Source organism: Oncorhynchus gorbuscha, linkage group LG17, assembly GCF_021184085.1.
Source record: "Oncorhynchus gorbuscha isolate QuinsamMale2020 ecotype Even-year linkage group LG17, OgorEven_v1.0, whole genome shotgun sequence".
In the NCBI taxonomy this organism is placed as follows: domain Eukaryota; kingdom Metazoa; phylum Chordata; class Actinopteri; order Salmoniformes; family Salmonidae; genus Oncorhynchus; species Oncorhynchus gorbuscha.
The window spans coordinates 43,865,019-43,881,238 of NC_060189.1; the positions used below are offsets into that span (position 1 = coordinate 43,865,019).

General features: G+C 45.3%; 1 protein-coding gene across 2 annotated transcripts in view; it reads right to left on the minus strand.

The window, feature by feature from the left end:
- Positions 1 to 488: 488 nt before the first annotated feature.
- The window catches only part of mta1 (metastasis associated 1), a 44,873-nt gene continuing 29,141 nt past the window's right edge, over positions 489 to 16,220 (minus strand). For both annotated transcript variants that reach the window (XM_046309205.1, XM_046309204.1), the window contains 14 exons: positions 13,112 to 13,244; positions 12,861 to 12,924; positions 11,203 to 11,320; positions 10,346 to 10,448; positions 9,910 to 10,009; positions 8,536 to 8,724; positions 7,529 to 7,662; positions 6,903 to 7,093; positions 6,339 to 6,490; positions 5,953 to 6,142; positions 5,594 to 5,683; positions 5,262 to 5,417; positions 1,420 to 1,563; positions 489 to 1,188 (listed from right to left, as the gene is read on the minus strand). In XM_046309205.1, the coding sequence (XP_046165161.1) occupies positions 1,460 to 1,563; positions 5,262 to 5,417; positions 5,594 to 5,683; positions 5,953 to 6,142; positions 6,339 to 6,490; positions 6,903 to 7,093; positions 7,529 to 7,662; positions 8,536 to 8,724; positions 9,910 to 10,009; positions 10,346 to 10,448; positions 11,203 to 11,320; positions 12,861 to 12,924; positions 13,112 to 13,244 (1,724 nt within the window). In that variant the 3' untranslated portion in view covers positions 489 to 1,188; positions 1,420 to 1,459. The remainder of the gene's footprint in view (positions 1,189 to 1,419; positions 1,564 to 5,261; positions 5,418 to 5,593; positions 5,684 to 5,952; positions 6,143 to 6,338; positions 6,491 to 6,902; positions 7,094 to 7,528; positions 7,663 to 8,535; positions 8,725 to 9,909; positions 10,010 to 10,345; positions 10,449 to 11,202; positions 11,321 to 12,860; positions 12,925 to 13,111; positions 13,245 to 16,220) is intronic.

The following is a 16,220-nucleotide window of genomic DNA, read 5'->3' on the forward strand; positions in this document are numbered from 1 at the left end:
TTAGGAGTCCTCCTCCCCTCACCAGCCTCCGGTGACTGCCATTCTATATGCATCACGATTCTATATGTACTGCGATTCGATAGTTTGGTTTTATTCCGATTCAATGTTTTAAATATATTGCTCATGGTGTCTGCTGCAGAGGTACAAGATGCCATAAGAAAAAAGTTGATCCATCATGGCAACAAAAGTGGTGAAAACATGTTGGCTCACCACTTAAAAATAACATTGAGGCCAACCTATAGGAGAAATACTGGAGTTTTGGCACAGGTACAGCCGACTAGCGCTAGCCAACTACCCAAAAACATATCTTATAGAATCTTTACATGGGAGTAACTCTACTATATTGATTTCTATTGTGCATGACTTTTGCCCAGAACCCTGAGCCCGATGGTCAAAAGGACTGCACTATGTAAAATTTAGGGTGCCAAGATTTTGGGACAAACCAAGGTGTTCCACAACCAGAACAGTAATCCCACACAAGGAAAAAAAAAAATCAATCATCTTTTTAATTACATCATTGAAGCATAGATGCATTACTTGTGAAAAAGGTAGAAAAAACAGCATGTTTCAGTTTTTCTCAATAAGTTAAACCTCTCGGGCCAAATCGGGTCGGGCCTGCTCACAAAAAAACAGAATCAGAAAACTCTAGAAGCTTTCAAAAGAATAAAAACAACAACCAAGGAATTATTCTTATGTCATTGAAATTATTTCTCATTGTTGTGTATTTAATAAACATATAAAAAAAAAATTTGCAAATGTCTTATATTACAATACAGTCGTTCTTTCACCCTTTTCCACAGGGGTTTTCCACGCAACAACGACAAGAAGTTGTCATGAAACTTTAAGTTATCGGTTTTTTAATTAACAATTAAACTGATAAGCTGTCGGGTTATAGTTGGTAAAAAAAACAAAATAATTATAATTACAATGGCGACAGTAATAACAAGGTTAAGTAATAAACACAGTCCTGTAGAGTCAGGAAGTCTGATAGGCCAAAGCCTTTAGAGCCACTCCTTCCATTCCCAAAAACAATTGGTCCATTGGTCTTTGACAGTTTTGCAGGCTCGTGCCGATTGGGTGAGATGATGGACAATCAATGATGGTGCTGCGGCTGTCAGCCCTCCTCCACTCAAATCCCCCCCAACTCCATCTCTGGATGTGGAAAAATACATTCCCCGTTTCATTTACCTGGGGTAAGAAAACGAGGGTTTAGACTTCATCTCTTATACTCCACTATATGATTCTACTTCAGAACACAATAAAGTACTATTTAACAATGTAAAGGCATTACTTTGGAATATCTAGTATCTTATGAGCCCATAAATCGACAGGACATCTTAAAAGATGAAAGTCAGTGAAATAACAAAGACATCAAATCAATCAGCCAACAAATGAATCCTTGAACAAGAGGGGTCCTACCTTTGTGTAAAGGTTGTAGTGAGGTTCCTGCTGTGGTCAGTCAGTCCAGCTCATGTACCTGCTGCATAGGGGCAGAGGTGGTCCGGCCTGGCTCAGCGGTCCTCTTGGCCATGATATCCCACTGAGGGGCTTTGGGCTTCATACCTGGCAGAGGCGAGATGGATATTAATACAGTCACAGACACTAGGGAAAGGCATGTGAAATTATTGCACCATTTAAATAATATTAGGATTTTTGGAACACACAGAGATACCGAGTAGCCAAACTTGCGCTAGTTAGACAAACGTGTTGCTGCAAAAGGTTCTCTCATCAGGTAGTGTCGGTCTCGACTGCATCAAATCGATGTGAAGAAGATAGCTAGCTAATGTAACGGGGCTAATTGAGGCTATTTTGCTGCGCTCCCTGTCCTGGTCTACAACAACTCCATATTAAAACATCATATACCAGTTGGTTGATCGTTGTAATTGTAGCCTACTCCCTCATTTAGCCAACTGAATCCCATCATTTTAAATTCCATTTTGCATTGATTAGAAATCTCCCACTTCACTTGCTACACACAGAGCCTCTGACTGTACTGCCGCTTTGATTGACAGACAATAACACGCTACAAGTGTGAAGTGCGTAGGCTACCGGTACATCTTTTTGTTAATAGGGCACACTCATAAAAACTGTCATAAAACTGCTTTATTAAAATGTCTAATGTAATAGTCTATCCTTGCAGACTATGTAGCAATGTCATATACATCATTTCACTTTAGACAAAGCCTTTTTTGTTAAAATAGGCCTATACATATTTTTTCCCCCTTTGTAAAAATGGATAGTCTTGCAAGTAATGGAATACTAACGTCTGCTCGGATACTGAAATATTCTAATACCCGTGCCCATGGCTAGCAGACATAATCAAGATTCTAGTCTATTGTAAAGCCTTTGCGCTGCCTTCAGCACTGAGCGACTGATGCTGATGGAGCAGCAGAATTAAAAGGTTACCTCTACTGCCCCGTTGATCTTCTATAGTACTGCATGTTCATGCCTGACCTCTCCTGTCCCCTGTTGGTCTTCTGTAGTACTGTATGTTCATGTCTGACCTCTCCTGCCCCCTGTTGGTCTTCTGTAGTAATGCATGTTCATGCCTGACCTCTCCTGCCCCCTGTTGGTCTTCTGTAGTAATGCATGTTCATGTCTGACCTCTCCTGCCCTCTGTTGGTCTTCTGTAGTAATGCATGTTCATCTGCCCTGCAGCAGGAGATCCACTCCACCCAGTGACACACTTCCTGTCCCAAACCCTGACCCCAGACAGAAGGGTGTCTTATTAGATAGACAATTGTGTGAACAGGGCTATAATCAAACTGATCTATACAGCATATCAATGAGATTGATGGAAACTTGCTGTAGCATATTCATGTTAATAATGTAGTTGTGCAGTCCGTGACGTGTGCGTAACCAGAGGACAGATCAATTATTTTTCCTAAATGAATATGAGACATGAAGTGGTGTTCAGACAGACAGCACATGCAGTTGAATTCGGAAGTTTACATGCACCTTAGCCAACTACATTTAAACTCAGTTTTTCAGAATTCCTGACATTTAATCCAAGTTCAAATTCCCTTCCTTAGGTCAGTTAGGATCACCACTTTATTTTAAGAACTTGAAATGTCAGAATAATAGTAGAGAGAATGATTTATTTCAGCTTTTATTTATTTTACCACATTCCCAGTCGGTCAGAAGTTTACATACACTCAATTAGCATTTGGTAACATTGCCTTTAAATTTTTCAGTTCTGCCCAAATTTTCTATAGGATTGACGTCAGGGCTTTGTGATGGCCACTCCAATACCTTTCTTGTCCTTTAGCCATTTTGCCACAACTTTGGAAGTATGCTTGGGATCATTGTCCATTGGTTGGGATGGTGTTCGTCGGCTTGCAAGCATCCCCCTTTTCCTCCAAACATAACGATGGTCATTACGGCCAAACAGTTCTATTTCATCAGACCAGAGGACATTTCTCCAAAAAGTACAATCTTTGTCCACATGCGCAGTTGCAAATCGTAGTCTGGCTTTTTTATGGCTGTTTTGGAGCAGTGGTTTCTTCCTTGCTGAGCGGCCTTTCAGGTTATGTTGATATAGGACTCGTTTTACTGTGGATATTGATACTTTTGTACCTGTTTCCTCCAGCATCTTCACAAGGTCCTTTGCTGTTGTTCTGGGATTGATTTGCACTTCTCACACCAAAGTACGTTCATCTCTAGGAGACAGAACGCGTCTCCTTCCTGAGCGGTATAACGGCTGTGTGGTTCCATGGTGTTTATACTTGCGTACTATTGTTTGTATAGATGAACGTGGTACCTTCAGGCGTGTGGAAATTGCTCCCAAGGATGAACCAGACTTGTAGAGGTCTACAATTTCTTTCTGAGGTCTTGGCTGATTTCTTTTGATTTTCCCATGATGTCAAGCAAAGAGGCACTGAGTTTGAAGGCCTTGAAATACATCCACAGGTATATCTCCAATTGACTCAAATGATGTCAATTAGCCTATCAGAAGCTTTTAAAGCCACAACATCATTTTCTGGAACTTTCCAAGCTGTTTAAAAGGCACAGTCAACTTAGTATATGTAAACTTCTGTCCCACTGGAATTGTGATAGAGTGAATTATAAGTGAAATAATCTGTCTATAAACAATTGCAAAAAATTACTTGTGTCATACACAAAGTAGATGTCCTAACCGACTTGCCAATACTATAGTTTGTTAACAAGAAATGTGTGGAGTGGTTGAGAAATGAGTTTTAATGACCCCAGCATTCGTGTATGTAAACTTCCCTATTCAACTGTATTCTAGGAGTCTTGTCTCCTGTCCAAACCCAGAGAAGATGTCTGTAGACACCAGCAGCACTGAAGGGTTACCCCAAACTCAGTCCTGCCCCTCCCTGGGTGCACATTTTGGTTTAATGCCCGAGCACGACACACATGATTCAAATAACCAACTCAGCATCAATCTTTGCTTATTTGAATCAGCTGTGTGGTGCTCGGGCCAAAACCAAAACGTGCACCCAGGGAGGGGCAGGACTGAGTTTGGGAAACCTTGTATTAGAAGACACGGGAGAACCACTCATTGTAGGTAGTCTATAGGCCTAGCTCCCTCCCTCCTGCCGTTACGCTCCACATCTCCCCCCTCCACGTTTCTCCTTCTATCTCTATGCAACACACACATTGACAGGTGCCCCTCCTTTCTGATCATGGACATGGTCCCTTAGTGAGTGTGGACTAGCCCTGCTGTGGTCCAGGAGAGAAGGCTTATTAGGGGGAGAGGTCCCTGCGAACCACACCACCCCTCTGGTCTCAGATAGGTCCTGGCTACCGCGCCGTTACCATGACAACACCCGTCGTAGCCTAGAGCGATAAACACCACAGAGAAAGAAACCAGCCTTCACTACAGCCTACTGAGATGGATGTACAGAGACAAAGAGAGAGAAATGGAGAGAGCAGAACAAACAAAAAGAAGAGAACGGTGCAAGAGAAGAAGAGGGGGGTAAAGGAGAGAGCGACGGAGACAGATGGTGCAAAAATAACAAACTGTCAAGGGAGAGAGAGAAAGTGAAAGGCGGAAAGTTGGTGAGCGAAAAAAAGAGGGGCATGTATAACCAGTTACATTGAGACAAAGGGAGATGAGGGGGAGGGGTGGAGAAAGGGAGGCTGCAAAAAGAAAGAAAAAAAGATGGCCGCTAAGACACAAGACGTTGGGGTGCCGACTCAAACCCCAATGGAGTGCAGCAATGACCACAACGGTTTTCCATCAACATCCCAAGGGCTCCAACCCCTTTCTACTCCTCTCCCGCACCTCGGTCTCTCACCATCAATGCCGTTGTGCTGCTCGTAGGTGCGTTTGCCCAGGATGGTGGGCGAGCCGTTGTTGAGGATGTTGGGTGTGGACTTTATGGGTGTCAGGCTACCCGTGGTGACCGTCTGGCCACGCGGGGGGTCATGTTTGGGAGGGCACGGGTGGGCCTCTGGGGACCCGGAGAGAGGAGGACAGAAGAGACAGGAGGGAGAGAAAGGAAGAGAACGGAAAGATATGAGTTTAAATCGTAAAATCAACACGGGCTAAAACAGACAATATATAATACAGTATGGCATTTAGCAGACTGAAAATTAGAGACTACAGATGGGCGTAACAGATCCTCACCTAGATATCGGACAACAGACTCCAGAGGCTTCCTCTCAACTGGCTTCAGCGGCAAGGGCTTTTTGGGCTCGTCTGGCAACCGCAGCGCACCTGAAATGCACCAGTGTCAGAATGCATGTACCACATTTCAGCAGACCGTTACATAAGACAGCCACTGAGACCGGTTCAAAACATTTTGCACCAGGAAAATAAAACAAGGGTTTCTTATTGGACAATTCCAGGTAGTCTCTCCCTGTTTTACTTAGTTTTCGTCCGTTTGGTGCCTTTATGAACAGGACCCAGGTCCTTGTCGTACTCTCGCTACGCCTTGATTTTGGGTGGTGAGGTGGTAGTAGGGGGTTGAGGGGTACAGTACTCACACTCTTGTTTGATTTGGGCTGTATTGAGAGGGAGGTAAGGGTGTCGGGCGAGGAAGCGCGGTCTGATGATGTCCTGACAAACTCGTCGGGCGGCGCGTGTCACCTGGGTGGTCTGTAGGTAGAAGGCCTGTTTCGTCTTGACAGCAAACTTGGGGCTCCCACCGTGACGCATGGGAACACTGTGAGGAGACTGGCGGGTGGGGGAAGAGAGAGAGGATATGAGAAATTGTCAAGAGAATGAACAACAAATCAGAGACTAGAGTGGAGTCCAAGACAAAAAGTTGTAAGTTGTTATACAGAAGGGCTGGGAAGTTTTCTGGTCAGTTTCGCATTATCCTTGAAAATGGTTTTATCCAATACATGATCTCTCAGTTTGAGTTGTTTACCATGTTGTTGCGGTTGGGTCCAGGTCGCTCTCCTTCTAGTCTGGTTGGCATCTTCAGTCCTCCATACTTCTTCCAGTAGGTCCAGCAGGAGGCACACAGACGACACTGCATGTTGGGGGGACCCCACGAGTACCACTGGTACGAGCTGGTGGCTACATGCACAGAGAGAAAGGAGGACACACACACGTCGAGAGACACCCACACACAGACTCAGTGAGTCTTTAAATCATTTAAGACTTTATTAACACTACTAAAAAAAATAGCTCAGAATAGATTCTACTGCAGCGTGAGCGGAGCTTTGCCTCGCTCTCCCGTCTTAACTCCCACTCCTTCATTGTTAAAGAACAGCAATAGAGATGGAGGCATGGCTTGGAGCCTTGCTACCCAAGCATGGGGAAGAGATCATACTAGGATGAGAGTGATTCTCAAGGTTCTTCAGGAGGTACTGTATATCTGTACTAGGAGTACTCTTGACTCCCAGGTTTACTTCCTGGTCTCTTTTCTAACATCAGCATGGTCTTTATTACATCATCCAGGAAACAGGACAGTTGTGGCGTTACTCACTGTAGCAGCTTTCGCAGGCACGGCCCAGACCTGGGGTCTGTCCTGGGGGAACTGATATCACCCCCAGGGCTCCAGGCAAAACCCCGGCTCCGACTGCGGCTCCAGCTGCCGCCCCGGAGCCGTTCACCAGGCCTCCCACACCTCCAGGCTTTACACTGTTAACACTCAGCTGGTTGGGGTTGGGCTTGTTGCTATGAGGAAGTGGGCAGAGGATCAGAGACAGAGATGCAACGTACTGTATAATCTGCGGTCGTCACTATCTGGGCAAGTTGCAAAGTCATAAACCCCGCCTATTTCTACAATTTCTCTTCTTAAAATCAGATTTTAAACCCAACTGATAACCTTATGCCTAACCCGAACCATAAATTAAGACCAAAAAACTTTGCAGCTTGACCATCTAGTGGGAACCGTCATCTGCAGCCAGTCCCAAATATCTCCCTAACCCTTCGGCACCATCCCGCCATTGTTTGCAGACTCTCCACCATTGCCGATTACACTTATACAGAGCATTCCGATCTGCAAAGGCCGAAGACTTAGCGGCAGGGTGCAAATTGGGACCCGCTGTAGGAGTCTGACAAGAAATCACAGTATCCCAGTCCCCAGTAGCCAGCCAGACAGATACTCACTAGTTGGGGATGTAGACTTGCTTCAACTTGCTCTCTGCTTCTGCTGCTTTTAACCGTTTCTGCTGTACGTATCTGTCTGTGGTCTTCCACATATAGTAGTACTCTATGATACTGGTCAGGGATTTCCAGGGGAGCTGCCGGGGGAGGACGAGACACAAGCGGTTTCAACATCACAGGTATCCCACCGCCATGCTTTAGAGCCGTTTCCACCTCACAGCAAAGCGGTCCTCGCCATCATGCTTTAGGGCACTACATTAGTACATTTCCTACATCTTTGTAAGCAAATACTTTGATCTTCGGCAGGGGGAAATGAGCACTGCGCTCTTTAAAAAAAAAAAAAAAGTTTGAAAGAGGCAACTGAATTGTCAGGATGCCAGAGAGCAAGCCCCACCCCTAACAGCAGCCCGTGGCTGTGGGCTGAGTAGTGCACCGACTAACCCACCACCAGGTGGCAGAATGAGGCACAGTGTAAAGACAGCAGAAACCTCATTTATTCTTCCCCCTCAGGGCAACAGCAGCACCTGGCTGACAGAGATATAGACATACAGTATCCGTCTCTATGGCTACAGCAGACATGCTGAGCTCTCAATAGGATGCCTGTGAGTCTCTGAGTTGAGTGTCTCACTATTAGAGACATAAAGGATGGGCACCTTTGATGGGGGTGGGGGCCACACAAAAAGAAAAAAAAAACATTGGCCACCCACCCACCTTGCGAGCAAAACATTTTTACCCTCTTGAAAGCAGAGAGAAAACATTTACATTTTACAGTTAATTTCCTGCAACGCTACAAATATTGCCATGGGGTAAAGATTTAGCTATTTTCTAACTAATTTCATGTAATAGTCATTCTGCCATGGGGAAATTGATCCGCGGGTCACCAGTTGCCCATCCCAGAGATACACATTGAACTGAGCCGGTTCCATGTACATCAGAGCCTCCTTGTCGAGGCTAGTCCAAGCCAAGGCAGCAGAACCTTCCTGACTGGCGACCCGTCGGTCTGTACTCACAAAGTCCTGTTGTATGTCTGTGAAGTCTTTTCCGTATTTCTCCAGGGCCTCTTCAAACAGGTTGGCCTCGGAGGCGCTCCACTCCTCCATCTCGTCCCGGCAGAGAACAGGCCCTCCCTGGGGAACCAGCGCAGCGATGGCCCGCGTCATGTCATAACGAGTCTTATCCAGGCTGTCCATGGCATGGAACTGGGGGGAGGAGAGGGGGGAATGGCGGGTAGTGTTCGGTAGGCACAAAACAGAAGAAATACATCAAAACTGGGGAGGTACCATCTGTACTGGTTCAATATGGAACACTTCTGTGCGTTTTTAAATTCTATTTAACATTATCGAGGCAAGTCAGTTAAGAACAAATTGTTATTTACAATGACGGCCTACCAAAAGGCAAAAGGCCTCTTGCGGGGACGGGGGCCTGGGATTAAAATAAATAAATAATATAAATATAGGACAAAACACATTTCATTTGATTTTATTTTTTATTTTACCTTTATTTAACTAGGCAAGTCAGTTAAGAACAAATTCTTCTTTTCAATGATGGCCTAGGAACAGTGGGTTAACTGCCTGTTAAGGGGCAGAACGACAGATTTGTACCTTGTCAGCTCGGGGATTTGAACATGAAACCTTTCGGTTACTAGTCCAACGCTCTAACCACTAGACTACCCTGCCGCCCCACAACATAAACATAAACCTAGTACAACATAGCGAGGCAGCAACACATAACATGGCAGCAGCCCAAAACAATGGTACAAACATTATTGGGCACAGACAATGGCACAAAGGGCAAGGAGGCAACAACAATACATCAAGCAAATCAGCCACAACTGTCAGTAAGAGTGCCCATGATTGGGTCTTTGAATTAAGAGATAACTGTGTGCCCTAATGAACACAACCCTGGTTTTTCCACATACACCCGGCAAACAAAACCCACCCTCGTAACATACAATTCAAGCAAAGGGTCCCCATTATTCTGCTCGTCAAAGCCACCAAGTTTAAGGAACAAAGCATAGTCAAAAAAACAGAAGTGGATGGGCTATTATCTTGTCACTTGACTTAGTGTGAGCGTCTCTATTGGCGAGTCTGAGAGGATGTGTGTTGTGCGCATGTGTTCATGGATGTGTGTACTCTGAAAGCTGTAGCTCGGAGGCCTGTGTTTCATGTTTTATATATGAGGTGCAGAAGTGGGCCGGAACGTGTGGCGTCTGGGGCAGGCTGAAGCCTGCTCGTTACTGATCCTCACACTATGGCAAGCGAACACACACAAAAAGCTCACATACACACCTTCTACTGTAGCTCCCAGCATACCCCTGGGCTAACAGCACTCAACTCTGGCCTGACCCTACCTAGGGAAGTGGGCAATGTGTGTGTGTGTCTTACCAGGGTGATGTCTCGAGAGGCAGCAGCAGCACTCATGTGAAGACTGGGCTGCCGGACAGAACTACTGCAGTCTAGAGCCCGCGCAAAGGTACCAACTGACCTGAGAGAGAGAGGGATGAGGAGGCAGAGGGAAAGAGATGGATGAGACAGGGATACAATTTTTACATTTACGTTATTTAGCAGATGCTCTTATCCAAAGCCACTTCCAGAGTGCCAGATATCATGTTTTTGGCAATAGTGCAAATCTGACTATATGGACCAGTCTTCTTACTGATCCGATACCCTTGCACCCCATTTTACCGAGCCTGCCAAAAAATGTCTTACTGAAAAATATTTTACACTAGCTATCCAGTTCACAGCAGTCTTACCAAGGCACTGCTCCTACAGTAGAACCACTTACCCATTCACCACAGCCCACCGGACCGGAGCCACTTACCGAGCCACAACCAGGAACTGGTCGATCTGTTTCTCTGTGAGGGGACTGCTGGGGTCCCACACCCTCTCCTCCAGCTCAGCCAGGTCCCTGCCATCCTCCTCACCTGGGGGTCCAATTAGCAGTCACCAGTGAGTAAGCAGTCAGCACAGTCACCAGTGAGTAAGCAGTCAGCACAGTCACCAGTGAGTAAGCAGTCAGCACAGTCACCAGTGAGTAAGCAGTCAGCACAGTCACCAGTGAGTAAGCAGTCAGCACAGTCACCAGTGAGTAAGCAGTCAGCACAGTCACCAGTGAGTAAGCAGTCAGCACAGTCACCAGTGAGTAAGCAGTCAGCACAGTCACCAGTTAGTAAGCAGTCAGCACAGTCACCAGTTAGTAATCAGTCAGCACAGTCACCAGTTAGTAAGCAGTCAGCACAGTCACCAGTCTGATACACTATCAGACTAGACAGCCCTGTGGTTAACCAACGTCAATTTAGTTCTGGCTAAATTGACAACAGTCTTGGGGTGTTGTGGTTACGATTTCTTCGATAGAGGGATCCACAAAACGGTGAATATCCTGCCCTTTGACCCTCTTCAACTCTATTGGTGTGACATGGCTCCTCAGTAAAACTCACTTTGATAACACACTCCTTGTCATCACGTTGCAAAATTGTTCCAATTGCAGTGGGTTTATTAGGCAGTGGGACAGACGCCCATGCCCTCCCACTGACTGAGCCTTGAGATGAGATCGGACCCTGCTTGTACTACCAGAGAGAATAGTAGCCAGGAGGCTAATCTACCAGCCAGCGTGTCACATTTACCTATGGAAAATGCTAACAGTCCAGTTTTGTGTACAAGGGTCTCTGGCGTACGTACCCTCTCTAAGGAAGTCTGTGATGTCTGCCTGGTACTTGTTCCCCACCCTGATCTCCCCTTTATCAGCCAGCAGAGTCTTCTGTTGGGGGTCGTAGACCAGGGAGTAGAAGAACGCATCCTGGAGAGAGAGAGGGAGGAGGAAGAGAAGTGGGAGGAAAAAAGAGGGATAGAGAGAGGAGAGACATTAGAAAAGAGTTAGAGAAGTAGGAATTAAAGAAATTGAGTGGGGTTGTGGATTGTTTGTGTGTGTGTATGTATGTACGTATGTATGTAGAGAGCAGTCTTTCGTCTCCTCATTACTGACTGTGAGAAGAACATTCTGGGTCAACACACTGAATTATTCATACAGCACCAAGTCTCACAACTAACACACATCACAGTCAGTTGGACACAGGCACACACAAACTCATCCAACATGGTCATACAGTACCAGTCAACAGTTTGGACACATCTACTCATTCCAGGGTTTGTCTTTATTTTTACTACTTTCTACATTGCAGAATAATAGTGACGTCAAAACTATTAAATAACACACATAGTAACCCCAAAAAAGTGATAAACAAAACAAATTAAATATTAAATTCTTCAAAGTAGCCACCCTTCGCCTTGACAGCTTTACGCACTCCTGGCATTCTCTCAACCAGTTTCACATGGAATGCCTTCCCAACAGTCTTGAAGGAGTTCCCACATATGCTGAACACTTGTTGGCTGCTTTTACTTCACTCTGCGGTCCAACTCATCCCAAACCATCTCAATTGTGTTGAGGTCGAGGGATTGGGATTGGGGGGGCCAGGTCATCTGTTACAGCACTCCATCACTCTCCTTCTTGGTCAAATAGCCCTTACACAGCCTGGGAGGTGACAAAATATATCCAATCTGGTTTGCGCTTAGTGGGACTATCGCTGCAGAATGCTATGCTAGCCATGCTGGTTAAGTGTGCCTTGAATTCTAAATAAAATCAATGAGTGTCACCAGCAAAGCACCATCACACTTCCTCCTCCATACTTCACGGTGGGAACCACACATGCGGATATCATCCATTCACCTACTCTAAGTCTCACAAAGACACAGCAGTTGGAACCAAAAATATCAAATTTAGACTCATCAGATTAAATGACAGACTTCCACCGGTCTAATGACCATTGCTTGTGTTTCTTGGTCGAAGCAAGTCTCTTATTCTTATTGTCGGTTACTTGAACTCTGAAGCATTTATTTGAGCTGCAATTTCTGAGGCTGGTAACTCTAAAGAACTTATCCTCTGCAGCAGAAGTAACTATGTGTCTTACATTCCTGTGGCGGTCCTCATGAGAGCCAGTTTCATCATAGCAATTGATGGTTTTTGCGACTGCACTTGAAGAAATGTTCAAAGTTCTTGACATTTTCCGTATTGACTGACCTTCAGGTCTTAAAGTAATGATGGCCTGTTGTTTCTCTTTGCTTATTTGAGCTGATCCACATGCGTTACTTCATAGCTTTGATGTCTTCACTGTTATTCTACAATGTAGAAAATAGTTTAAAAAAAATAAAAACCCTTGAATGAGTAGGTGTCCAAACATTTGACTGGTACTGTACATCAAAGCCATACATAAGAGGCTATGGCACACACCATTCACTCTCTGAGAAGACCGTGTGTGAGGACAGTAAAGACAGCCACCTACCTCCCGGTCCAGATATGACTTCAGAGCCTCAGTCTCATTAAGCAGAGTGACACAACACTTCCCCCTGAGACAGACACACAATCTGATTGAGATGTAGCTCTTAAATACAGTACAGCCGTATAACACCAATGCGTTCCTATAATACAGGTGAAAGTGCCATCTGTTTTCCAGGCTGTGTTTTAACATATACCAACTCTCATGGTCTGTAGCAAGGAGCGAACATAAGGTGAGATGGTAAGTACATGTCATACCGGATGTGTGTAGCAGGTAATGACTCTAGCTGCCGGGACAGGAACAACTCTCTGTGTCTCAGCTGGTGTTTCTGTTTCTCTGGCAGGTCAACTGGGTTCAACTCCGGGTTCTCCATCTCCTCCTCCAGCTCTCCTGATAGGGGTCAAAGGTCATGTTAGTTAACTCGCTCACTCACACACACACAAACGGGGGTTTGGGGCAGAACTGGCAAGGACTGAGCCAAGTGCGGGCACCACATACTGAAGAACCAGAGACCTAGAGCCAAACTAAAGGATTAGATTCTACAGAGATTTGTTTTCCAGGAAAACAGTGACGACAAAACAAAAACAGTATTCACACCATGAAGGTAGCTAGGGTAATGAGGCAGATGAGCTAGGGTAATGATCCATAGGAGTTCACGTCAATGCTTTGTGGCACTGCAGGTGCCAGGCTCATTTAGTAAATGAGAATATTGATCCCTGCCTGGACTGGTGAGTTTGTCTATAAGCCCCTCTATTCTCGCCCAGCATGTTTCTCTCTAACCTCTCCCTCTACTTCTTTCTTTATACCCCCTCTCCATGTGGGAGAAGACACAGAAGAGACTGTATTGCAGCAGGCGTTGGATGCGTGTGATCTATGAGGAAGGAGCTCAGGGCGGGAGGGAGACGAGGGGGGAGGCGAGAGAGCGACAGTGCATTCGGAAAGTATTCAGACCCCTTTACTCTTTGTTACGTTACAGCCATATTCTAAAATGGATTCAACATCCCCACAGCATGATGCTGCCACCACCATACTTCACCGTAGGGATTAATGCCAGCTTTCCTCCAGATGTGACACTAAGCACTTCGGCCAGAGTTCAATCATCAGAGCAGAGAATCATGTTTCTCATTATCTGAGAGTCCTTTAGGTGCCTTTTGGCAAACTCCAAGCGGGCTGTCATGTGCCTTTTACTGAAGAGTGGCTTCCGTCTGGCCACTCTACCGTAAAGACCTGATTGTTGGAGTGCTGCAGAGACGGTTGTCCTTCTGGAAGGTTCTCCCATCTCCAAAGAGGAACTCTAGAGCTTTGTCAGACCCTTCTCCCCCGAATGCCCAGTTTGGCCGGGCGGCTAGCTCTAGGAAGAGTCTCGGTGGTTCTAAACTTCTTCCATTTAAGAATGATGGAGGCCACTGTGTTCTTGGGGACCTTCAATGTTACAGAAATGTTTTGGTACCCTTCCCCAGATCTGTAAATCAACACAATCTGTGCCTCTCGGAGCTCTATGGACAATTCCTTCTACCTCATGGCTTGGTTTTTGCTCTGACATGCACTGTAAACTGTGGTACCTGTCTCATAGCAAAGGGTCTGACAACAAAAGGATCTGGTTTTTGATTTATAAATTTGCAAAATAAATTAAAAACCTGATTTTTCTTTGTTATTATGGGGTACTGTGTAGATTGATAAGGAAAACAAATAATTTAATCAATTTCAGAGTAAGGCTGTAACGTAACAAAATGTGGAATAAGTGAAGGGGTCTGAATACTTTCCAAATGGACTCTGTGTGATTAAGATCCACACACACACACACACATATATATATATATAAGGAGCAAGGGTGACCGAGAGAAAGAAGGGAGAGCGAAGACGAGAGACCAGCAGGCACGTGCTCCAGCTCATTTGAAGTTTCATTAGAGAAGGCGCTAGACCGGAGACAGGGAGACCCAGGAGAGAGGGAGACTGAACCCAGAGAGAGGGAAACCGAGACCGGAGAGAGGGAGACTGAACCCGGAGAGAGGGAAACCGAGACCGGAGAGAGAAGCAATCAAAGGATTTCCAGGGGAAGGGAAGTGGGACCAGAATCAATAAGTGCTCACTCTTGCCAACACTCACTCAGCACCCACAAGACAGACTCTTAGAGACTCTCTTCTTATAGACACCATCACAGAATGGACAGACACTACAGTCCATAGTCCCACAGTCAAACCAATCTGACAAATCATGTACGGTCAGGCAATAGATAGTTGGCCAATGGGCATAAATGAGGCATCTTTTACCGCATTTAAGCTTGCCTCTGTGTAGTTGCATGTACGATATATATCGGTTAACATATCGGAATCAGACAATATTAGCTAAAAATGCCAACATCGGTAACAGCCCGATGTCTAGTTTAACACCATGCCTAAACCTGATGCGCAAATTGATTTTGCCCCCCCCCCCACCACCAAATGCAACCACGGCACAGGTTGAAATATCAAAACAAACTCAACCAATTATATTACATTTGGGGACAGGTTGAAAATCATTAAAACATGTATGGCAATTTAGCTAGCTAATTTGGGATATAAACGTTGATTTGTTATTTTACCGCTACTCCGACAATTAATCCACACATAAAAACGGTCAACCGAATCGTTTCTAGTCATCTCTCCTCCTTCCATCGTTGGACTTTATACGGCGATTGGCATCTAACTTTCATAATATGGTGTATTACCAGAACCGACCGACCTCAGTTCATCTTTCAAATCACCCACGTGGGTATAACCAATGAAGAGCTGGCACGTGGAGACATTCTTCTATAAACCAATGAGGAGATGGGAGAGGCAGGACTTGCACCGCGTTCAGCGTCACAAATAGAACGGACTTCTATTTTATCCCTTGGCTAGCACGAGCAGTGCATTCATTGAATAACATGCATGCGCACATTTATTTTTCAACGCACGCGACGTGAGCAGTGTGGTCAGCACGTAACACCGATGTCAAAGCTGACGTGCATACCTATATAACGTAGGTACTTGACTTAAACATTGCGCTACAAGCATTCCTAACCGAGCCCACAATGTCTGCTGTGTGGATCGGAGCAGTCATTTGAAAGAGTAAGAATATTTCAGCGAGACAACTAAGGTGAAATCCATTAACGCCAAGATAATGGAATTCATTGCCCTTGACAATCAAACGTTCTCTGTCATGGGTGATGTTGGCTTTTGCCATTTTTCAGATGTTGCCCTACCGGAGTTGCACAGTAATAACTGCTATTAGCTTCACGACATACTATGGAACGCCGTTTGGGTCTTTGCGTGTCAAAAAAGATATGTCAAATAAACAAGCAAACACAGGACACGAATGGCGTTTACACAATACCGTGTTGGTAAT